At 47.2% G+C, this 25,460-nt stretch overlaps 1 protein-coding gene across 1 annotated transcript; it reads right to left on the bottom strand.

Moving 5' to 3' along the window:
• LOC145537676 (zinc finger imprinted 2-like) lies at positions 1 to 24,907 on the bottom strand. Its single transcript, XM_081568529.1, has 8 exons — positions 24,835 to 24,907; positions 24,227 to 24,347; positions 11,834 to 12,021; positions 7,328 to 7,431; positions 6,677 to 6,724; positions 3,193 to 3,319; positions 2,906 to 2,998; positions 1 to 1,486 (listed from the first exon to the last, which is right to left on the bottom strand). The coding sequence occupies exons 1-8, from the start codon at positions 24,905 to 24,907 to the stop codon at positions 534 to 536; spliced, it is 1,707 nt and encodes a 568-aa protein (XP_081424655.1). The 3' UTR covers positions 1 to 533.
• Positions 24,908 to 25,460: the final 553 nt, after the last annotated feature.

Genomic DNA, 25,460 nt, shown 5'->3' with positions numbered 1-25,460 from the left:
GATGTTTTCAAATTTATGAACGTCTATGTAAGTACATTACCAATTACTTCAGCTTTGTGGATTATCACCATAGGTACACCTCACACACCTTTTTACAATGCCCTTTGCTGATAAATCCCATGTGGTAAAGATATTGTAGGTCAATACTTCTGTAAAAATTCAGGCAACAGAGTTCCTGTCTGGAGCACACCTGCCAGTCACACATTTTTTGTCGGGATGTCAAAATCGAGGTTCTCTGTTCTATGGACACCACCAGAGAAGGACAAAATCTATCGGCTTCTTTCCCATGTGACAAAAATACCCTGTAAGGTTTTCTGCTTCAGTGACTGGCACACGTGCTGACTGTCCGTCTGCAAAAAGACTGTTCTATCCCCTTGCAACCACTTGCTGTTTTCTGACTACACCATAACACGTTTTCAAGTTGTTAACAAGGTGGGAGGGCTGGTGCAAGACCTTCTTTCATTCAGAGCGCTCCAAGGGTCTCTCTCCAGGAGAAAGCCTAAGAGGTTGAGAATGTTCTGACTGGACGTGTTTCAACAGTAATGGCACTCCAGGGGCTTCTCTTGAGAATGGAGTTGGTAATGTTGAGTGAGGCAGGAGGATCGGCTGAAACACTTCCCACACAGCTGGCACTGGTAAGGCCTCTCCTGAGCGTGAATCCTGTAGTGCTGGATGAGGCGTGAACTTTGACGGAACCTTCTGCCACAGTCGCAACACTGACGGGCTCTTTTTCCAACGTAGTCGTGCTGCCGCTTATATCGAATCAAATACATCTTGTCTCGGGGTAACTCACGTGGAAGGGCTCTTGCTGCTTCGTGGGCTTTGAGATGCTGGAGACGATGCACAGCCTGGATGAAAGCTTTGCCACACTCGAGACGCTCATGGCAGTCCTCCCTCTGAACGCTCATGCGGCCGTAGACATCTGCACGCTGGGTCAAGGACTTCCCATCCCAGTGAGTCTTCTGATGCCTGCTGAGGTGTGGCATGAGGTAGAAGGCCTCCCCACACCGTTTACATACAAAGGGCTTCTTCCCCGTGTGGATTTGCTGGTGCTTCTCCCGGCCTCCTCGGGTACTGAAGTCTCTCCCACAAAATTCACATCTATAGTGTTTGTTCTCTTGGAGGAAAAACGAGTTGTGGGCCAGGCAGGACCTGGTGCAGACTCCAAGAGTAGTGTGCTCCCGGGGACCATTTCCTAGCAGACTCTCCGATGGTTTCTTAAGTTCTGAGCTTTTCTCTAGTTGATCACCCTCGTGGCTTCCTTCCTGAGTGAGGGTCTTGGGGTCACTCATATTTGTGGGACTCAAAACTTCTGCCGGCTTGACCTGGTGCGACTCCAGCAGAACATCAGCACAAGACTCTCTCGTGTGGGCACACAAGGAGTCACCTGCCTCCAAATCCTCTATTCTTGCCCCCGAGGATGATTTCTCTACAGGCAGGCTTTGCTCTGGAGTTAGATCTTTGGTTTCAGATTGGTCCTCACAACCTAAAAGAAATGTAAAAGGTCCTCTACTATTTTTTACTCAGAGAAAAACATCATTATAGTAGAAACAGAAGAAAGAGACCAATCATTACAGACGCGTTAGTACAGAGGTTTGAGAGTTTTCCAGGAACCTAAGGAGAGAATGGGAGAAGGATAAAGAAGACAGTAAGCAAGGATAGGTGAGGGTGAGGCAGCAAAGACCATCTAGGAGGACTGAACATTGACAAAGATGCCAGAGGCACTGACAAGAGAATGAGAAGGAAACCAGAGAAAGAGGGGGGACTGGGGTTTGGCTGCAACTTCCAGACCATGCTTGGTACATCACTGCACTTTGGAGGAACTAATACAACTGTGGCCATAAAGGGATTCTACTGTCAGGTCAATCCGGGAGATACCGTACGATGCAAGTCAGCTTTCACTCTTGTAGGACTCTTCAGATCCCTTAAGCAGCATCTCAAATGTCAAAGAAGGGAAATGTAAGAGGTAGCATTTCTCGAACTGATCTTGTTAGGCAACACTTTTGGTTTTTTTTTTTTTTGTAAAGAACCCCGATTATCATAATTCTGTAGGACTATTGGGGAAAACACTGGAGTACACCGGTCAACACCTTCTCACTCAGAATAAAGCAACACAATTCCAACTCTTTTCTTGGCTCCCAATCTCTCGTTTTACCCATTCAATTCAACATTTACTAAACGCTGATTCCGAGCAAAGCATCATCCACCTGGATGTTCGTAAGTCTGTACAAAGACTCTAATCAGGCTATAAATGTACAAAAGGAGAGTTTGGGGAATTTCATCTGGGAATGGAAAAAGATCAGGCAGGGGAAGGCATTAGGGCTCAGAAAGCAGTGAAATGGGCGGCAATCTTATTCTGAGCAGACACTGACTATGGAAGTACACAGTCCTGCGGAGCAGCAATATAGGGTTCTACTAGGAGTACCTATGAGAGATGAAGCTGGATGTGACTTTTGGGCCAGACTGGGACGGATTTAAATGTTTTGCTAGAAGTCTGGATTTTCTTTTGGGAGTGGTAAGAACCTGATGTGTGCTTTATAATGTCAACTCCCTGAGGGCTGGAAAGAGCAGTGGTATCACACCAAGGTTTTCGCTTGTCTCAGTGACAGAGGAAAGACCTCTGATTTCTAGCTGTCAGGGGAAAGGCACAAATGAATGCAGGGGCTTGAACATTAGAGGATAGGGAAACTGGCCTCCCTGGAGCTGAGCAGGAGAGGAAGAGATGAGCTTCAGAGAGGAGATAAAAGAAGTACTGAGTGAGCATGATCTGGCGTGGCCACACGAGCCCCTAAGGTGAAAGCACCTACCGGCCCTCTGCCTAAGCTGAGTGGGCTCTGAGGACCAGCTCCCAGCCCCTGCTCACTAAGCAGGGTTGTCTCCCCAAGATCCCGGTCTCACTGCTCACCTGGACATGTCACTGCACTCCCGTCTTCCTCCCTAGCACGTGACTCCTCCTCTTCCAGCTGTGAGATAATGTCAGGTTTAGGGAACTGGTACCCTGTTGAAGAAGGAGACTTATAACATGGGGGTTCTGTCTTGTACCCTCAGGAACTCCCAGCCTGGTTTCTAAAGGCTCTGAGATAACAGGCAAGTGCAAATTTACACACAAGAAAAATAAAGCCTGTTTCCAAAGATTCTGCCACTAGGGACATATGCCAATGTCTGGAAACAATTTTGGTCATCACAGCTTACCGAGGGAGACCAGGTTCCTGTAATTTTCCAGCATCACCTCCCGGTAGAGCTTCCTCTGAGAAGCACTGAGGTAGGGTAATTCCTCTGGACTGAAGTCCACAGCCACATCCTTGAAAGTTACCAATTCCTGAAATACCAGATATACTCCTAAATGATTGAAATCCGGAATTATCCCAAAGAGGGGGAAAGGTATCTGATAAGAGGGGACTGACCATGAAGCACACATTCAGACAAGCAGAAAGACTCTAATCCAAAGGTTTCAGGGACCTACAAGGGTTTCTTTCCTTTAAGTCTTTCTCATTAAAATGTTTTCTTCTCTGCAATCACCCTCTTGTTTCTTTCAGTCTTCTAACTTTATAGAGGCTTTCGATGGCTAAGTCAAAGATCTCTCTTGGGAAACGTCACACTGCACTTGAAAATATGTGGGTTATTTTCCAACATCTTTTGGTATTAACTTCTAACATAATTCCACAGTGATACGAGAACAGACTGTATATGATTTCAATACCTTCAGGCCATGACATTTTTGCACTTTATCTCCCTGGATATGTTCCAGGGTCTCCTAGTTTATAGTCTATGGGAACTTGAACAGAATTTGGATTCTCTTGTTGTGTCAAAACTATATAAATCTGAAGTATGTTGAATTTGTTCGTACTGCTTTCAGATCTACCACAGACTTCTACTTTTATTCATTCTATTAATTTTGAGTTTGATATTGAAAGTCCAACTAAAAACCTTAATTTATCTACTTAAACATTAATTGTAATTTATAGTAGGATTTCCCTCATAGTTCCCTCATAGCTCAGTTGGTAAAGAATCTCCCTGCAATGCAGGAGACTCAGGTTTGATTCCTGGGTCGGGAAGACCCCTGGAGAAGCAAATGGCAACCCACTCCAGTATTCTTGCCTGGTCAGAGGAGCCTGGCAGGCTACAGTCCATGCAGTCACAAGAACTGGACATGACTTAGCGACTAAACCACCAACCACCACATAGTGGAATTATATGGAACTTTGTTGTGAACTCCCCAAGCCTCCTGTAAATGTGTTATCATATTTTCATAATTTAAAACATAGAAAAGAAAGAGAAAAAATAAGCATATCTTTCTTTTGTCTTGAAGTCTGAGAGAAGTGGGACTATTTCTAAGACAGCTCCTGCTGCGAATTTCTAGAGATCTGTGTGGGAGGAGAAAGATCCTTTTAAGTTCCTTAATAAAGAGAGAAAAATGCAAATAAAAGTTGAGCAGTATACCCCAGTCTCAGGAAAAAGAGACAGTTGGGTTTACGTTCTGGTTCTCTCTTATAGCTCGGTCAGTGTGGCTAGGTTAAGCCTCAGTGACTCATCCACAAAACACAAACAGTGCATAAATATGCAGAGATAGACAATCTTATTATAATGAGAAAATGCATTTCAAAATGACACAGTATGACTTTATAACCATTCAACTGACAAAAATTAAGAAGTTTGACAATACCAAATACTGTCTAGAATGGGGACTGTTGGTGGTGGTGGTGGTGTAGTTGCTCAGTCGTGCCTGACTCAAAATTTTGAGACCCATCCACTGTAGCCAAGCTCTTTTGTCCATGGGATTTCCAAGTCAAGAATACTACACAGCGGGTTCCCATTCCTTTTCCAGGGGATCTTTCTGACCAAGGATTGAACCTCCATCTCCTGCACTGCAGGCAGATTCTTTACTGACTGAGCCACCAACGAAAATCTTAGAATGTGGGCTTTTGAGACCTCTTAAAAGATGCTAAAAGTGAAGTTGCTTAGTTGTGTGTGAGCTCAGTTGTGTGTGACTCTTTGCGATCCCGTGGACTGCAGCCTACCAGGCTCCCCCGTCCATGGAATTTGCCAGACAAGAGTACTGGAGTGGGTCGCCATTTCCTTCTCCAGGGGATCTTCTCGATCCAAGGATTGAACCCAGGTCTCCCGCGTTGCAGGCAGATGCTTCATCGTCTGAGCCACCAGGGAAATGTAAATGGGTAAACCACTTTTGGGTCCAGAAATGTACCTATTCCTAGGTATATCTGCTCATGTGTACTGTCTTCTAACCTCCAAAATCTAGACAAGACCCAAACACTCATTTATGGTAGAAGAGATAAATGTATGATGATATTGGGGCTCCCCTGGTGGCTCAGATGGTAAAGAATCTGCCTGCAATGCAGGAGACCCAGGTTCAATCCCTCAGTCAAGAAGATCCTATGGTATAATGAATGGCAACCCACTCTAGTATTCTCGCCTAGAGAATTCCATGGGCATAGGAGACTGTCAGGCTACAGTCCCTGAGGTTGCAAAGAATCAGACACAACTGAGTCACTCAGTTCAGTTCACTTCAGATCAGTCACTCAGTCGTGTCCAACTCTTTACGACCCCATGAACTGCAGCACACCAGGCCTCCCCGTCCATCACCAGCTCCCGGAGTTTACCCAAACTCATGTCCATGGAGTTGGTGGTGCCACCCAGCCATCTCATCCTCTGTCATCCCCTTCTCCTCCTGCCCTCAATCTTCCCCAGAAACAGGGTCTTTTCCAGTGTGTCAGCTCTTTGCATCAGGTGGCCAAAGGACTGGGGTTTCAGCCTCAACACCAATCCTCCCAGTCAACACCCAGGACTGATCTCCTTTAGGATGGACTGGATGGATCTCCCTGCCGTCCAAGGGACTCTCAAGAGTCTTCTCCAACACCACAGTTCAAAAACATCCATTCTTCGGCACTTGGCTTTCTTTACAGTCAACTCTCACATCCATACATGACTACTGGAGAAACTATAGCCTTGACTAGATGGACCTTTGTTGACAAAGGAACATCTCTGCTTTTCAATACGCTGTCTAGGTTGGTCATAACCTTCCTTCCAAAGAGTAAATGTATTTTAATTTCACGGCTGCAATCACCATCTGCCGTTAATTGGGAGCCCCAAAAAATAAAGTCAGCCACTGTTTCCACTCTTTTCCCATCTATTTGCCATGACGTGATGGCATCAGATGCCATGATCACTGGGCGAGTAACACACACATAATCACACCTCAGAAAAATCCAGTAATACGAACTAATTAATTACAATTACATCCAACATTCTTGGTAACAGAAAGCTGGATGTAAAAAGCAGGTATTGGAAGACTACCGAAGACCATGATACCCATTTTACTAATATACATCTTTTGTGTTTTCACGGAAACATTATGCAGATCAATGAACTAGAGAGCATGTACTGACTGCCCAGCTTTTATAGAGGGGTTTATTTGGCCCACATGTGTTCTTTATTCTTTCTTCAAAATTTGTTAGTTGCCAACACCAAAATATTAGTATAATTCATATTATTAGCTGGATTTTTTGACTTCACTTTAAAAAATCAGAAGATCTAGGGATCAGGGTCCACATTCTCACATGGCGCCATCAGCTGATGCTGAAACATAGCTGCCCCTTAGATGGGGCAGATGCCCCCCAGTTTGTCACAATATACCCACTTACAAATTCTCTTTTATTACCTCAGTCTTCTCTGTGGGCATCTTCACTTGGGATCCTAGACACGGACACTGCAGGGACAGAGGGCTAGTCTCAGGAACAGATCATCTAGAACAACGTTTCTCAACCCTTTTCCCCTTAGCTCTTCCTCAAGGAGCATTTTTAAACACTTTCTTTTCCTAATTGTCAAACGCTTCCCCCCACCCGTGAATTTTTTTCTAAAGGAAGTGCAGCATGTTAGCTTCTTCTAGGTTTCAAAACATGATTTAACAAGAACATGAAGGAGCAAATTTTTAAAAATTCACAACAGTTATTTCTTATACAAAAAGGAGCATAATAATAGTACAAATCACACGAGGGTTGCTTTGACTAAGTCAAAAGTGGAGAGAAAATGAAATAATAAACAATGACAAATTAATTCAAGAGATAGGAAGAGAGAAAATATTAAAGATGTGGTATGTGGTGGTGGCAATAAGTGTGAGAAAAAGCAGGAAAGCAAATACAAAGAGTCAGAAGAAAATTCTGATACAGAAGCCAGGGAAAGGCTCAGTTACGTAAAGTTTATGTAAAGACTTTAAGGAAATGAGGATGTTTAATTAGATACAGGAGGTCTAGAAATCAGAAAGGGGAGCTCCTCACACTACAGAACTAAGTCAGAAGAAAACCTGACTCACCTGAGATCTAACAAATGGCTTCCTGTCAGACATCTTTGTGTCCTTCTTTTGGTGGTGTTTTGTGTTTCTCTCTTCTGCAAGGACACAGTTTGGAGCAGAGAACCCTAGAAGGGAGAAGGAATAACCACAGAGTTGAGTCCAGTCTGGCAGCACCCACAGACACAGAGAGTAGCCTGCCAACCCCTAACCTACCATGGGCAGAAGCAGCACTTCCTATGACAAGAGAAAGACCAAAAAAATCATTTCTCAGCTCAGTGTGGCAATTGCAGAAAAGAGGTTTGGTTATCTCTCACCTCTAAATGCTTCCATGGATTTTCAGTGCCTTCCAAATAAAGCAAAAGTTCCCTCTTTATTTCTATCAATGGGCCTAGTTTCACCAACCATTTAGTCACCAGAGAACTTCAGTTTCTCAATTGTAACATAAAAATTACAATCATCTCTAGTTCTATGGGCGCCTGTAAGGGTTAAACATTACATATGTGGAGCACAAAGCAGGTATTAAAAAAAAAAGACCACAACTCTTATTACTACATCTTTTTCACTCAGGGATCTAGAAGACAACCACCACCTTCCCTCAGGAAACCTGAAGTCCTTCCTTGTTTGTGGTCTCTTTCCAAGAGTACCTTTCACTATTCTATAGATTCTTTCTCATACCCTAGCAAGCTCTTTCCCTTCTCTTGAATTTGAGCTCCATCAAAGGCTCTGCCTTTGACCAAGTTTAAAAATTCTCTGGGACCATATGCCCTATGTCCACTGGAGGTGGTATTAACAGCCACGATTAATAAGATGACAGACTCTGGAGCCAGCCACGGAGGTCTGAATCCTGACTGCCAATTACTATTAATAATTGTGGACCACAGGCAAGTTGGGCTTCCCTGGTGGCTCAGACAGAATCCCTTGGAGAAAGAAATGACAACCCACTCCAGTCTTTTTGCATGGAGAATTCCACTGGCAAGGAGCCTGGCAGGCTACAGTCCATGGGGTCAAAAGTCAGACTCGACTGAACGACTAACATGTTCACAGGTTAAGTTATTCAACCTCCCTGTGCCTCTGTCTTCTCATTTGTGGAAGGAGGGTAATACCTATCTCAAGAACTACTAAGAGAAGTAAAGCACTGTTATAAAATATTTAGAATGTAGTACATTTTAAGTGTCCAACATGTTTACTATTAGCATCTTCAAAATCCTTTTAATGAATGCAGGTGCACAAAACTGGACTAATCATAATCCTTGATACATCACCATTCAGCCATACATGACCCTCATGTTTATTTCAAATTTACTTCTTTATATTTTTCAATGTAATCAACCCATCCCACTGGTCCACTTCCCCGTCTTGTGCCCTTGCCTTTCTCCCCTTGTCTATTTTTATATATGTGTATATATATGTATATATATATATATATATATATACACACACACACAATGCTTTGCTTTTAGTATCAGTTTCATTCAAAGGGCTATTAGGAGTGAATGGCTTTCTTCTATCATCAGTGAGATGCCCTTAGTTCCAATCTAGTTAACTTTGAGTTTCTAAGAGACCAGTCAAATTTTGGCAGAATTTAAATTTCAGGCCTCATATCTCCCATACTGCATGCCCTCTTTTTTTTTTTTTCTTTGACTGTGTATTTGTTTTGACTCCATCATCTGCTCCATGGTGCGGATCTTTGGCTGCAGCCATCGCCAGCAGAGATCCTGGATTTGGCTCACAGCTTGGGGAGGTCCTGTAACCAACAGGGACTGAAAAGACCTAAAGTTTTGATGAGAAACTCTTGGAGCCTCTGGGTTTGTTTTTGGGGTGGTTTCTGGATTTTTTTCTTGATCACGTAGATGAACAAGCTGGGGATTCCTCGAGATATCCAAAACCTCTTTCACGTGGAGCATTTTTACAGCTTGACCCTTCAAAGGATGGAGATACTCTAAAAGGCAGGCTGCTTCAAAGCACACTGTTGTGGAAGATGGTGGGCTGAGTCTTATCAGATGAAGAAGAGAGTCAGAAACCTTCGGATCTGCAGAAATTACACAGAGAGACTCACAAATGGCTTGCAGAGTTTAACTGGACAGTAGAGGTTATGTGAATCAAAGGAAGTTAGCTCATTTCACACAAATGCCTAAATGAATATTCACACAGATTTGCACATCTACAGAACGGTTGTTGCCTCAGTCAGTGTCAGGTCGAGAAGATCCACAGACACAGGCTAGAAAAATCTCAGAAATGGCACTGAAGGGTTCCCTTACTGAAGGGAAGAGACTTGAAGCCCAAACCATAACGAACTGAACAAATTGATGAACCACCTAAGAAGATCCTTTTAAAAATGAGTTCATACAAAATGAGGAAAGATCATTACAATACATTCATCCTACAAAGGACTGGATCCCTATGCAAAACATATAAAGATATCATACAAATCTGTAAAAAAGGCAGAGATCACTTAAATATTCGAATATATTTTCTTATTTCTTTATTTAAACATTTTAACTCTCGAACTAGAAGTTAGTCTGGGATAACATATGATGCTGCTGCTGCTGCCAAGTCGCTTCAGTCGTGTCCGACTCTATGCGACCCCATAGACGGCAGCCCACCAGGCTCCCCTGTCCACAGGATTCTCCAGGCAAGAATACTGGAGTGGGTTTCCACTGACTTCTCCAGTGCATGAAAGGGAAAAGTGAAAGTGAAGTCGCTAAGTCGTGTCCCGGGATAACAAATGAGAAGACTGTAATTTTTTCTTAACACTTTTCCGCCTACCATGAATTTAAAATTTGCTATTACTTCCTTTTTTTGCATGTATGATACCCCCACTGAATTTCTATCTCTATAGGCTGCAGCGTAAGATTATGAGAAAGGAGTAGCAGAAATGACTGTGAAATCCTGGCAGCCTGATTCTCTAGGCTAGCCAAGTCCCAAGCTAGAGCAGAGAGTCACAATCCCTTCTCCTCGCCCAGAGAGGGAAAAGTAGGCATAAAAGCAGCTAATGTTAAATACTTGGGGGAAAAAAAAGCCAAAGAGTCCCTAAAACCATGAGTGGTGGTGGGTTCCTTGATTTCAGAGTAGGGAAGAAAGTTCAGAGAAATGGGGATGAGTGCTGGGAGAAGGGAGTGGAGGCCAGGAGATTCCAGGTGAGCTGAGGCTGTGGGAGGAGGAAGCAGGGACTGAAGGGAGCCACCAAAAGAGAAGTGCTGAGGAATGGGGAAAGGAGGAAAGCAAGGCCAGGCAGAATGCAGAGCTGGACCAGAGGAGGAGGAGGGGGGCAAGGTAAAGAGGAAGAACCAGTCTGGGCTAGGAGAGGTGTCCAGGGAGTAGGCGCCCAGAGAGAAGGGGTGGGACTGAGGCAGAGGAGCAGAAAGGAGAGGCAGAACTAAGGAGAGGAAGGGGGCCAGGACTGAGCGAAAGGATATAGAGAGGAGAGGTGTGATGGAGGGAGGAGGTCTGAGGCAAGAGGGGCAGGAAGGAGGGACCAGGGCCAGGGCAGAAGTGGGGGACCACAGGAAGGCTGAGGGAGGGTAAGGGCTGGGAGAGGAGAGGTGGGCCAGAGCCAGGGGGAAAACACAGAGGAAGGTGGGACAGGAGGTAAAGGGGGAGCTGAAGGAAGGAGCGCCTCTGACATAAAGGGGGTGGAGCTCGGAGAGAGGCAGGAGCAGGACAGAGGGGAGGGATAATGGCAGGGCCAAGGCTGAGGGCACTGTGTTGAGGGGAGAGGAGGGGTCCTAAGAAAAAGGGGGAGTTTGAATGTGGGGAAGGCTGGGGGGAGGGGACAGGGGGTCTGCAGAGGAACGGGGGGTCTTCAAAGGCGAAGAAGGGTGGTTCTGGTGGGGGACAGCGAGAGTGGGGTCCTAGAAGAAGAGGGCTGAGGGGCATCGTCGAAGGGGAGGGTGGAGGTCCTTATGGAGGAAGGAGGGTGTTCTGAGGGGAAGGCAGGGGGTCTCTGAGGGGGTAAACTGGGGGGATCCTCCAAACGGGGGGGGGACGGGAAGGGAAGGGAGGGGTCCTCGAGGGGGAAAGAGGGTTTTCTAGGGCGGGAGTCCTTGAGGAGGCCAACAGGTGTGTCTGAAGGGGAAGGCCCGTGGGGTCCTCGAAGGGGAGGGCAGGGGTCCGAGAGGACGACGGAGAGGGTCCTCAGGGACCAAGGAACGCGTTCTTGGGGGTGAGAGCGAAGAGGCCCTAAAAAGGGAGGGGCTGTGGGGTCCTGGGACGGGGAGGAAGGTGCAACGCGGGAGGAGGAGGGCGGGTGGAAGGCCTTCCGGCTGGGGAAGAATTGACAGGAAGCCGGGGCGTGAGCAACAGGGAGGCCGCGGCGTCCTCCTCAGAGCTGACTTGGCCCGCGCGGCCTCCCGCACCCCTTCCCCTCAGGGCCGCTACTTCGCGCCTCCCTTTCCGTCGACTTCCCCGCGAAGAGGAGCGTCTGCTCCGGCGTCCCTGAGAGGACGCCCGCGCCTCCTTGCCCGCGAGCCGGGCCCTCACCCCCAGGGCCTCTCCCTCGCGTCCGGGCCCTGGACGCCGCGCGCTCACCTCGCAGACGGACACCCTCGCCTGACGGAACCTCTGCACCTCGCTCTTGCAGCGCAAACCCGCCAGGCAGGCGCTTCCAGCGGTCTGCGCATGCGCCCTGTGGGACGGCCGGTGCAGAAAGCGCCGCGCAGAAAACGCAGGCCGCTTTTGGCCGGCTCCGCTGGGCGGGCCCGCGAGGACCACGCGGCCTAGAGAGGGCTGGGAGGGGCCGGAGGACTACTTCCTTTAGATGCTTTACGAGTTTTGGCAGTAGTTAGCACGTGGTTTAAAACGGTTTCAAAATTAACAGTATGCAGTGAAAAGCCTTCTCACTTTGTGTGTGCCACCAACCAAATTCTCATGCTATAAAACCACGGAACACTCAGGTGACCGGTGCAATTATTTGAATATGTATGAATAATTATACTGAATAATTATGAAAGTGTGAACATGATTTCAGTGTCCTTCCACAGTGTCTTTATGTATATGTAAATAGAGATATGTGCGTATATACATATGTGCATTATACACACATACATGTGATTATCATTGATACATATTATAAATATCTATACTATAAATTCAGTAGATATTTATCTGTAATAGATATAAATATTTTAAAATATAAAATATATTTTCTAAATAAGAAATGTGACGATGTAACACAACCTATAATGTGACACAATGTGGTATATGCTGTAGCTTAAAATGTGTACTTAAGTGATACTAGTACTTCCTTGATAGTAATATAAGGCTTCCCTGGAAGCTCAGTTGGTAAAGAATCCGCCTGCAATGCAGGAGACGCTGGTTCGATTCCTGGGTCGGGAAGATCCACTGGAGGAGGGATAGGCTACCCACTCCAGTGTTCTTGGGATTCCCTTGTGGCTCAGCTGGTAAAAAACCACCGGCAATGCAGGCAGACCAGGGTTCGATCCCTGGGTAGGGATGCTCCCCTGGAGATGGGAACGGCTATCCACTCCAGTATTCTTACCTGGAGAATTTCATGGACTGTTGAGTCCATGGGGGTCTCAAAGAGTCAACTATAACACATATATCATGATGCCACACAGATTCATATTATATGTAACTATTTGTTTGTACAAATACAGTAGAAATATTTTTAGTTTGCAAAAATACTCATAGTCTCATTTCCTACTTTTTTTTATACAAAAAGTGGCAGACAGTACCCATTGTTCTATGCCTTCATTTTTTCCTATCTTGGAGACCTTTTTATATCAGTACAAAGAGAATATGCCTAGTGTTTTTGATCAGCTATTTGAATTCTGTTGTACTGTTGTTGTGACTTGATTTACTTAACCCATTTCTGACTACTGGGTGGTTGCGTTGTTTTCAGCCCTTTGCTTCCAGTATTCTGTGCACAACTAGGAGCTTCAGCAGTTCTGCTGGTGTGTGGAATTGTTGAGTGGAATTGTTGAGCCACAAAGCAAATGTGTGTGTCATTTTTACAAAGATTTCTAAACTGCCTTCCATAGACGCTTGCATATCAGACCCCCACCAGCCTGTGTGAGCAAACCAGCATTCTCAGTGTTATAGGATGCTTTTTCAGTTTTTCCAAAACTAGGTTTGAGAAAGTTTTCATGAGCAAGGTAGAATATGTTTTCCTGTGTTGAGGAGCCGTTTGTATTTAACTAAAGAACATTTATCAGGGCCTCGAGATATGTAGGGAAAGTACGGTGAAACGTGCAATAATTATGTTATGCATTGTGATGTTGATTATGATGATGATGGCATAATGGTTAATATTCTTGACACTGGCCTTATACCTGTGACAAAAATTAACTCAAAATGGATCACACACCCAAATGTAAAACCAAAACTAGAAAACTCCAGGAAGAGAACTTAAGAGAAAACCTATGACCTGAGATTTGGTGATGACATTTTAGGTATCCACGTGCAGCTCACAAACCCCTGGTGTGGGGGATTCCCCAGAAGTGCCCTTCTATGCATTTTATCTGAAAACCTACAATTTGGAGGTCATTCAAGCTCCCTGAGCCTCAGTTTGTCCTTCTACAATAAAAGGAAAGCAAGTTATTAAATGTAAGAATCAAAGTATGTATAGGTGGAAAATCTTTATTTCCACGTGCTGAGGGTCGCTGTGTGGGTCTGAAAATGAATCAGCAAAGACAGATTAAGAGGAGACAAGCTTACAACTTATTTTAATATGCTTTGAGTGACAGAGGAGCCTTCCTAAGGAAATGAAGACCTAAAGAAACAGACCTGAGTATTTCAAACTAGGTTTGATGAGGTGTGGACAGTTGTGGAAGAATATGATCGGTTAAGGAATAAGTGGTGAGTGTAATAAGCTGGCAGAAACTTAGCAAGGCCTGTGTGTTAGGCTTCCTCTTGGAAGTGTTCCTCACCCTTTGGAGATAAGAATGCTCCTTTGCTCCTGCTATAGGGAGGGTACCTCTCCCATGAGGGGATTATGGCTTGTTTCATGGAAGAAGGGGGAAGGGGAAGAGAGTGAACCTCTTCCTTCTGCTGTTTTCTCAAACTGCTTCACCTTCAATATGCCAGGTGCCATATTTTGGAGTGAGGTATCCTGAACCCCATCACATGTCAAATGATTAAAGTGGTGTCTGAGATCCACACAGGCAGTTTATATATGCTGGCTACAATTCTATTAGAAGACTCTTGAGAGTCCCTTAGACTGCAAGGAGATCAAAGTGGTCAATCCTAAAGGAAATCAACTCTGAATATTGATTGGAAGGACTGACATTGCAGCTGAAGCTCCAATACTTTGGCCACCTCATGCGAAGAGTGGACTCCTTGGGAAAGACCCTGATGCTGGGAAAGACTGAAGGCAAGAGAAGAAGGAGGCGGCAGAGGATGAGATGGTTGGGTGGCATCACCAACTCAATGGACATGGGTTTGCGCTAACTTCGGGAGATGGTGAAGGAGAGAGAAGCCTGGCGTGCTGCAGTCCGTGCGGTAGCGAAGAACTGGATGTGACTTGGTGACGAACAACAACAGCAACCCAAAAAGTAAGAAATAAAGGTGGTTGAGGGAGGAATGGAGGTAAGGGGGAAGCAACAAGGGCATTTCCAACAGGGATCACTGATTCCTGATTAGAAGTCATCGAGGAATTAACACAGCTTGGGGTCCAGAGGAAAAATAGGTCAACAACCCAGCTTGGAGGGTCCCAGGGAGTCATGCACTAAATGTCAGACTTGATGCAAAGCTCTCTGTGGTTGTGTGCATTTCCATCTAATTAAAGAAGCAGACATTTTTTCTCAGAATCCACATGAAACATCCAGAGGTCAGGAGACTCCCAGCTCTTAAGTCACACACATACCTTAAGTGCACGTCAACTTCTTGGAAATTCATGTCTTGTTCTGGATCTTGTTTTTCTCCCTTGTTCTTATTTTCTAGGCTGAAGGTAACTCACAAATATTTTCTTATGTGTGGGTGTCTTGTCCAGGGTGCCTGCCAGGGGCAGGACACAGAGTCAAGTGTTGAAACGCTGTATGTTCAGCTTATGGTTGCTGAGGGGAAGGATGCAGGGAAGGGATGATCAGGGGGTGTGGGACAGACACGTACACACGGCTGTATTTAAAATGGAGAACCAACAAGGATCTGCTGTAGAGCACAGGGAACTCTGCTCAGTGTTCAGTGGCAGCCTGGATGTGAGGGGAGTTTGGGGGAGAATGGATACATGTGTATCTGTGGCTGAGTCCCTTTGCTGTCCGCCTGGAACTATCACGGCATTGTTAACTTGCTATACTCCAATATAAAATAAAAAGTTAAAAACTTCATGTTCGATTTATTAGTGGCACCTCTTAAGAGAACATAAGTAGGAGGTTACATTGTCTTAAAAGGTTTTCTAACTCCTTATGTTAAAATCAGAGCAGCGAAAGTAGATAAAGGGATTATATACTCATACATATTTAAGATGTCACAATATGTAATCATATAAAAGCAATTTATGCACATTTTAATCTTGATTCTTATTTGCTGAAAGAAACTATTATTAAGACAAAAGGGAAAATCATCCCCCTGAACATGATATCACCCCCGTTGTTCTTGCTCCCATGCAAATATTTCACTCAGTCATCATATCTTTATACAACTTAAAAAAAAAAAAAACCTTTTTGTTTTATATTGAGGTATAGCCAATTAACAATGTTGTGATAGTTTCAGGTAAACCACGAAGGAACTCAGCCATATGTATATATTTATCCATTCTCCCCCAAATTCCCCTCCCATCCAGGCTGCCACGTAACATTGAGCAAAGTTTCCTGTGCTATACAGTAGGACTTTGTTGGTTATCCATAAGTTTATCCATAAGAACACAGCATAAGTTTCTTCTCTAAGTCTGAGAGTCTTTCTGTGTTGTAACTTCATTTATTTTTTTTTTTTTATAAATTTATTTATTTTACTTGGGGGCTAATTACTTTACAATATTGTAATAGTTTTTGCCATACATTGACAAGAATCAGCCATGGGTTTACATGTGTTCCCCTTCCCGAACCCCCCACCCACCTCCCTCCCCCTCCCATCCCTCTGGATCATCCCACTGCCCCGGCCCCGAGCCCTTGTCACATGCATCGAACATGGAATGGTGCTCTGTTTCACATATGACAATACACATGTCTCAATGCCATTCTCCCAGAACGTCCCACCCTCACCTTCTCCCTCAGAGTCCATAAAATTGTTCCATGCATCTGTGTCTCTCATTCTGTCCCGCATATAGGGTTATCGTTACCATCTTTCAGATTCCATATATATGCATTAGTATACTGTATTGTTGTTTTTCTTTCTGGCTTACTTCACTCTGTATAATGGGCTCCAGTTTCATCCATCTCAGTAGAACCGGTTCAAATGTATTTTTTTAATGGCTGAGTAATATTCCATTGTGTATATGTACCACAGCTTCCTTATCCATTCGTCTGCTGATGGACATCTAGTAACTTCATTTATATCATTTCATTTTAGGTTCCACATATGAGGGATGCCATATGATATTTCTCCTTCTCTGTCTGATTTACTTCATTCGGTATGATAGTCTCTAGGTCCACACATGTTGCTGCAAATGGCATTATTTCATTCTTTTTAATGGCTAATATTCCATTGTACTGTGTACAACTCTTATTGTATGTGTATATTTTATGCTTTGCATAATTTATTATGCTGTCTATTTAAAATTAGTATACCTAAGATCTACTAAGAGTACATCATTAGGAATGCCGGGCTGGATGAAGTACAAGCTGGAATCAAGATTTCTGGGAGAAATGTCGATGACCTCACATATGCAGATGACACCACCCGTATGGCAGAATGTGAAGAAGAACTAAAGAGCCTCTTGATGAAAATGAAAGAGGAGAGTAAAAAGTTGGCCTAAAGCTCAACATTCAGAAAACAAAGATCATGGCATCCGGTCCCATCACTTCATGGGTAATAGTTGGGGAAATAGTGGAAACAGTGTCAGACTTTATTTTGGGGGGCTGCAAAATCACTGCAGATGCTGACTGCAGCCATGAAATAAAAAGACGCTTACTCCTTGGAATAAAAGTGATGACCAACCTAGACAGCATATTAAAAAGCAGAGACATTGTTTGCCAACAAAGGTCCGTCTAGTCAAGGCTGTGGTTTTTCCAGTATTCATGTATGGATGTGAAAGTTGGACTATGAAGAAAACTGAGCACCAAAGAATTGATGCTTTTGAACTATGGTGTTGGAGATGACTCTTGAGAGTCCCTTGGTCTGCAAGGAGGTCCAGCCAGTCCATCCTAAAGGAAATCAGTTCTGAATGTTGATTGGAAGGATGGATGTTGAACCTGAAACTCCAATTCTCTGGCCAGCTGATGGGAAGAGCTGACACATTTGAAAAGATCCTGATGCTGGGAAAGATTGAAGGCAGGAGGAGAAGGGGATGACAGAGGATGCAATGGTGTGATGGCATCACCGACTCAATGGAGAAGAGTTTGAGTAAACTTTGGGACTTCGTGATGGACAGGGAGGCCTGAAGTGCCTGGCGGTAACAAAAAGTCGGATATGACTGAGCGACTGAACTGAACTGATGATCTAATAAATACCCAAATCCATAGAAAAGCTGAATGTTCAAGTGAATTGTAGAACGCATCCCACTCAGTCTACTGGAGGCCTCCTTAAGTGCAGAGCGTTGTTCACGGGGGCCTGGGTGACTGGGGGGACGGCCTGGGCATCCCAGGTTGCTGGAAACAGCATCTTCTGCCTCTTACCCACGGATCCCCTGTCCTGAAACTGTGATCAAATGCTGCCAGGCACCCTCCTGGGACAGACAACGACTCCCAGCTGAGACCCAGTGGGCTGAGAGCTATGCAGCATATGCTTTTGTACAGTGTGATCGTCTAGTGCATATCTTTGAACATGTATGAGCCCGAGCACGTACACAAACACAAAGCACATCTGAAGGGCCGTGAGAATAGGGATTGAGAATGTTCGTGCTGCTGCTAAGTCACTTCAGTTGTTTCTGACTCTGTGCGACCCCATAGATGGCAGCCCACCAGGCTCCGCCGACACTGGGATACTCCAGGCAAGAACACTGGAGTGAGTTGCCATTTCCTTCTCCAACGTATGAAAGTGAAAAGTGAAAGTGAAGTCGCCCAGCCCTGTGCGACTCCTCCCGACCCTGTTGAGTGGCCGATAAACAGCACCCTGACCTCCGGTAAGGAGAAGGCGGCACAGGAGATGGAATTCAATCATGTCGCAAACGATTCAATCAACCAAGCCTCCATAATGAAATGCTAACAAAGACCCGGGACCCCCATAATGAAACACTAAGAGAGACTCGGGACCCTCAATGCTTGAATGAGCCTCCCTGGAGACACTCCTGGAGGTGCAGGAAGAGGAGGCACCCCGAGGACCACAAAGTGCAGTGCATCTCTGCATTGGAGCATCACAGCGACTTCTCTGGTGGTCCCGAGATGGGGCCTCCCCACTCCCAGTGCAGGGGGCCCGGGTTCAATCCCTGCTCAGGGAACTAGATCCCACGTGCTGCCACTGAGAGTTTGCCTTCTGCCACTTCGACCGGGCACAGCCAAATGAATAAAAATTGCTATTAATGTATATATTCATATATATACTATTACATTGTGAGCATGGCGCTTCTCTGAATTCGGTGAGCCCCTCTAGTGAATAGCAGAACTTGAGGGAATTGAGGAATCCCAAACTTGTAGCCAATATATCAGAAGTGTCGGCAGCCTGGGAATCCACAGAAAACTTGTCTGGTGTCTAGAGAGAGGGGAGTGTTCTGCCCTCCCCCAAATAAGTTAGGTATATAGACCCCAACTTCTGTGAAAGAAACTGAGCCAAGACAGGTGAATGAGAGCCAAATCGACAAAGATTTATTAGCATGTGTTTTGTCTAGTGTGAGACACAGGGAAGCACCCGAAGGTGAGTGCCTCAAAGAGGGGCTAGGATTTGCAGTCTATGTACCTAACTTGCTGGCTTCCCTGGTGGCTGAGACATTCAAGAATCTCTCCCTGGGGAGAGATTGGCTGGCTGGGGAGGCTGGGGATTGTTGTGCAGGTCTGTGCTGTGGATCAGCTCCAGGTGTACAGCGAAGGGCCTCAGTCAGACAGATAACGTGAATCCATTCTCAGAAAGGCCATTTAGATACCTGGCCCAAAGGTGGCAAACATGAGTTCCTTTTTCCCTCCCTTGGACACACCAAACCCAGACTGCCAGGAGGCTGGTGAAAGGAGTCCCTCCCCGGACTCCCTGGGGAGAGGACACCCGCAGGTCCTGCAGGAGGGAGACCTGCGAGCACGTGAGCCCAGGCCCTCGTCTCCCCCTCGGGCCTCATTCCTCCTGAAAGCAGGGCGACATCATCTCCGAAGGCCCTCGAGGATTTCCCCAGTCGTGACTTCACATTCATCTCAGGAGGCTGTGCCTCTAGGTGACTTGAAACCCTGCACTGAACACCACCGTGAAGCGGATGGCATTGCTGAAACCAGGAGTCCCTAGTCCCTGTTTAAAAATACACACGTGGCAGCTGACGCCTGACGTAGGTTCTGCACCCGCTCTGCTTCCCAGGCCACCCTGTTCTCTGCTCCTCAGGGGGTTCAGCTCAAGGATTCAGGGTCCCGCTTTGGGTGACTGCACCTGGAACATCTCCGGCGGGAGTTAGAATGCAGCCACAGTTCCTTCGCCGCCAATCCCTTTGCTGCCCCCTCCCGGCTTGGGAACAGAAACAGTATGGCGCTGCGCCCACGCCCGCTGCGACGCCCTGGGGGATGTCAGAGCCGCCTCTGCTTCTTTCATACCTAGTTGCAAAAGTGAAAACTTCTTCCTGAGTCCGTGTCACTCAGGCTTCGCCTGTGGCACGGGGCTAAAGACCCTGCTGGCTAATGCAAGAGACGCGGGCTTGGTCCCCGGGTGGGGAAGATCCCCCGGAGGAGGGCATGGCCACCCGCTCCAGTATGACTGCCTGGAGGAGCCCCTGGGCAGAGGAGCCTGAGGGGCTGCAGTCCACGGGGGTCGCACAGAGTGGCACACGACTGAGCGACTACACGGCAATTGTATTGTTCTTAGGGGATGAGGGGCGCAAGACCTCGTCCACCACCCGCTGCGCGGGGTCTCCGAGTCCCTGCTGTGGCCCCGGGCCTGAAGCCCGCGCTGCCCGCTGGCCGGGAAAACACAGCCGCGAGGGCCCCTCCGCGCCGGCCGCCGCGGGCCCGGCCCCCGCCTCCCGCCGCTAGGTGGCAGCAGGCCTCCGCCGGAGCCCAGGCGGCCGGCGCGCCAGACCGGCCGAGAGACGCGGGCCTTCCCGCGCGCCCGCCCAGCCGGCCGGCCCCTCCCAGGCTGCCGGGCCGCGCCCCCTCGAGACCACCCCGCACCCGCAGACGCGCTCCCAGGGCGCCCCCTCGCCTTCGCTCTGCGCCTGCAAGCGCCTCCCCCTGCATCCCCGGTCCCCTCGGCCCCCCAGCCCTGAGCACCGTCCCCTACCCTTCAGAGCCGCGGCGCGGGACTGCCCCCCGCTGCCCCCAACCCGGCTGTGACTTGGCACGGGTGCCCAGGGGCACGGAGTCTGGGTGGGGTGGGGCTTGGCGCAGTGCTGGACCGGGGCGTCCCGCGTGGGGCGGGGGTCCTCCAAACGTGCCTGGGAGCCACCAGGGCAAAAGCGCGGAAGGAGCGGCTCAAGACACCCCGCGCACCCCGAGTCCACACGGGTGCTCAGATCGAGCGCTTAAAATTGCCTGCAACAAGTTTGTTGTCATCAGGGTCGGAGGACTGGAAATTCTGGCCTCACACCACCTCTGTGAGCCTAGCGTTCTGGCATCCCTGACTCCCTGGCGGGGGGGTTCCCCCTGGTACCCAACACCCGTCCCTCCCCTCCACTCCCCCACCTGGACCCGCCGGGGCCCAGGGCTTCCAGGAAACGGGACGTGGCCTTGCCAGCAAAGAACTGTGTTCTACTCCTGAGTTGCAGAGACACAAGGGCCTGGATGCCCGGGGGTGGGGCGCGGAGGCCTAGGGGCTGAGGTCCCGCCCTGCAGACTCACCAAATGCACAGTGACACCCAGGCTTGCGTGGACCCCTCTCCCAAACACCCACACACTCACTTGTGCTCACAATGGCCCACTCGCAAAACCCCCAAGATGGTGGCAAGCGACAGTCTTTTGGAATGGGCACACACTTGTAGTAACACACCCCACCTGGCCTGTTTATTGAAGATGGTCCTTACCCTTCAGGATAGACTCTCGTCAGAACTTAATCAAATGGAGTCCCAGCACAAAACCTGAGAAATGCTGTAGGTATTTGGGTAGCTGGCACTTTGGGCCTGTTATGAATGGACCTGTCAGGAACATTCTTTATACATATGCAGGTATATATGTAAAGTTTACACACACACACACATATATATATATACCAGACACACACATACATAAGATTCATTGGAAACATCGATGCTGAAGCTAGAACTCCTATACTTTGGCCACCTGATGTGAAGAACTGACTCATTTGAAAAGACCCTGATGCTGGGAAAGAGTGAAGGTGGGAGGAGAACGGGACGACAGAGGATGACATGGTTGGGTGGCATCACCAATTGGATGGATGTGACTTTGAGTCAAATCTGGGAGTTGGTGGTGGACAGGGAGGCCTGGTGTGCTGCAGTCCGTGGGGTCGTGAAGAGTTGGACATGACTGAGCAACTGGCCTGAACTGAACTGAGTCTATATATATGAGTTAATCTATAGTTTTGCAGGCAGATTCTTTGCTGTCTGAGACATGAGGGAAGCCTATATATACTGGTAGGCTGCAGTCCATAGGGTCGCAAAGAACAGACACTACCGAAGCGACAGCACATGTATATATATGAGTTAATTTTTGGTTTTGTTTTATAGAAGTATAGTGGATTTACGACAATGTTGTATTAGTTTCTGGTGCACAGCAAAGTGATTCGGTTAGAAATATGTATGAATTTTCAGATTGGTTTTCATTACAGGATATCAGATAGAGCTCCCTGGACTATGCAGCAGGACCTTATGTATTTTTGTATGTAGCAGTTTGTATCTGCTAATCCCAAAGGCCTAATTTATCCCTTCCCCAAACCCTTTCCCTTTCAGTAAGTATAAGTGTGTTTCCTATGTCTGCGAGTCTGTTTCTGTTTCCTAAGTCCATTTGTATGAATTTCCATCTATAAGCTATATCATAAGGTAATTGTCTTTCTCTGCCTGACTTCACTCGGTATGATAATCTCTAGGTCTATCCATGTTGCTGCAAATGGCATCATTTCATTCTTTTTGATGGCTTAGTGATACTCCGTTGTGTATATGTACCACATCTTCTTCATCCGTTCGTCTGCTGATGGACCCTGAGGTTTCTTCCATGTCTTGGCTGTTGTAAACAGTGCTGCTCTGAACATAGGGATGCATGGATCTTTTCCAAGTAGAGTTTTCTTCAGGTACGTGCCTGGGAGTGGGATTGCTGGCTCATACGATAGCTTTATTTTTAGTTTGTAAGGAACCTCCACACTGTTCTCTAGAGTGACGGCAGCAGTTTATATTCCCACCAACAGTGTGAGAGGTGTCGTGAAACATCTTCGTACACACCCTCTGTTAGCTTAATACGCATTTCTACTGAGAATATACCCAAGTACTGGGTTGTTGGGGTTGGACATGCATATGTGCAGTTATGCCAGCCACCAGTTTACTTTCCTAAAGAGCAGCACCAATTCACACTTCCATAACAATGCACAAGAGTTCCAGGGGTTTCACCACCTCACCGACTCTCCTGCTTTTCCTTTAATTAGTTGGAAGGATATGTGCTTGTACCCCTGGAGTCTGGTCTTTCAAGGCAAAATTTTGAAAGAAACTTCTCAAGATGAATAGATTATAAATATCCACAAAATTAACACTTCAAAAGTAGAAGGTAGAGAAAGAGAGAGAGGCTTTTTGTTTGTTTGTTTTAATGAATACACCTTGTTATGACTTCGGATTCTTGTGAAATGCATGCGTTATCTTAAAGAGAAAACTCGCTCTATAGTCTTCCAAATTGTTGAAGTGCTGAAGCTCATGGGTGATCATTTGACTTCTCAGAAATGAGTGGGTGCTTTCCCAAGTAACAGAGGGCTGGAAACTGGTGATAATCTTAAAGTCAGCCAGCACCAAAGAACTGTCATAAATTATATCTCATAAGCGGTGAAGTCAACAATACCTGAATGCAAGGAAGAACTGGAAAAGATGCTGATTGAATCAACAACAGAAAAACCCTGGGGGAAGGGCGCTGCAGGGGGAGGAAACAGCCAGTGCAAAGGCCCTGAATCAGGGTTTCTGTTGCTTGCCACCAAAGGAGTCTGATACAGAGGCTTGTTGTTTTTGTTTAACTGCTAAGTCCTGTTGGCACAGTCTCTAGAGTCAGCCTCCTTGGATTTGAATCCTGGCTTGGCTCCTTATGATCTCTGTGACCTGAAGCAAGTGACAGGAACTCTGTGCCTCTGTTCTCTTATCTCAGAAAAAGACAGAATAACAGAATTGGCCACGTGGTCGTGAGCATTAAGGGGATCGACATGTGTAAAGACACTGGGTTGGTGCCTACCGCATGGTCAATACCCAAGAAAACGTCCTCATTCTAATTATCTGCATAAAAAAACAGAGGAGAGGAGATTCTGGCCCATGGAGGAGAAATACAGAATTGAAGAATACATTTATTCACTCATGTGTTCATCACAACACGTGCTGGGGACAAATTAACGTAACACCCCCAGTCAGAGGTGGACACATTATTCATTCTCCTTTGCTATAGTAACAGAAGCTACTGGATGGCTAAGGAATACAGTTCCCAGCATCCCTTGCAACTAGCTGTCGCCACGTGACCTGCTCTGGCCAAGTGAGGAACAGTGATCCGGGCTTCTTGTAGGAGTCGCCCTTTGAAGGACTGAAGCGTGTCTTCCCCTCTCCTCATCCCCCACCTTGCCCCGAATATGGACTGGGTGTATGGGGGAGGGTGAGCCCTCTCCAGCCACGTGGCACAGAGCACCGAGGTCAAAGGACCCTGGCTGCCCAACTGCACCAAGCTGCACTGCCCCAGCCCTGGGAGTTTCACACACAGCCCACAGTCTTGAGAGAGACAGCAGTTGGGTTTATTGAAGCTGCCATACTTGAGACACTCAGTATGTTTATCATGAAGCCAGTGACAGACACTAACATGTGCTGAGTACTTGCCACGTCTAGGCACTCTCCTATTTTACACGTATTAGCTTAACTGATCGTTCATGATGACTCTCTGAGATGGATACTATCATTGTCCCGCTTTAGAGATGAGGAAACTGAGGCACAGAGAGGTGAGGACAGCTGCTGCAGGCTGCAGACTCTGAGCAGAGGAGTGACAGACACACTGACATGAGGTGATGTCAGTGACTTCCATCCTGGGTGTCCTCAGGGCCCCCCACCCCAGGAGGAGACACGAGGAGACACTTGGGACTGGTCCAGTCTCCAGGGTCAACCCCTCCTCATCACCCTTGCCCTAGACCCTCCCCACTCCCACCGGCCTATACTTTCCACCCCACGTGTGTCTCACCTCCTTTCTCTGGAGGCGTGATCTGAGCCTCCTTGGTCTCCTTGTCCTCGATGGTGCTCAGAGGCAGCATCATGACGTGGCAGGCCCTGCCTGCAGACAGGAGAGAGAGCAGTCAGTGCCTGGGCGGCGGAGCCAGGGGGCCTGGGTCTGGACTCAGAGGTCAGGTGGACTCAGACAGCTCCATCCCCTCCCCACGTCTCCAGGTCCCCAATATCCAAGGGGACATGTTGACAATGCCTGTCTGCTGGTTCCTTCCAATGCTGAGCTTGTGATCTGGGGTGAGCGATTGTCATGGTGCCTGGCAAGGACAAGGGCAGGGCTCATGGTACCTGGGGTTTACCCCCCTCTAAAACTAGAAAACCTGTGACACCGAGTGCTGGAACCAGGAAGCTGCAGCTCGGCTAACTGGGTATCAAAAGGACCTCAGGAGTCTGGCATACAGTAGGCACACAGTAAGTGCACCCAAGGAGCATTCCCAGGGCTGTCTTTCAGCTCCATCAAAGGGCTACCAGGCAGCCTGACCAAGGGTTTCAGAAAGGCCTGTCCCTCCCTGTCCTCGGGGCCGTCCAGGTACAGGGGGCATCTGTCCTGCCCTCAGGACTGCGGTGAAGGGGAAAGACCAGGTC

Source organism: Giraffa tippelskirchi, chromosome Y (genome assembly GCF_054371585.1).
Source record: "Giraffa tippelskirchi isolate mGirTip1 chromosome Y, T2T-mGirTip1v1.2.pri, whole genome shotgun sequence".
NCBI classification, from domain to species: domain Eukaryota; kingdom Metazoa; phylum Chordata; class Mammalia; order Artiodactyla; family Giraffidae; genus Giraffa; species Giraffa tippelskirchi.
This window is presented reverse-complemented; position numbering and strand designations above follow the sequence as displayed.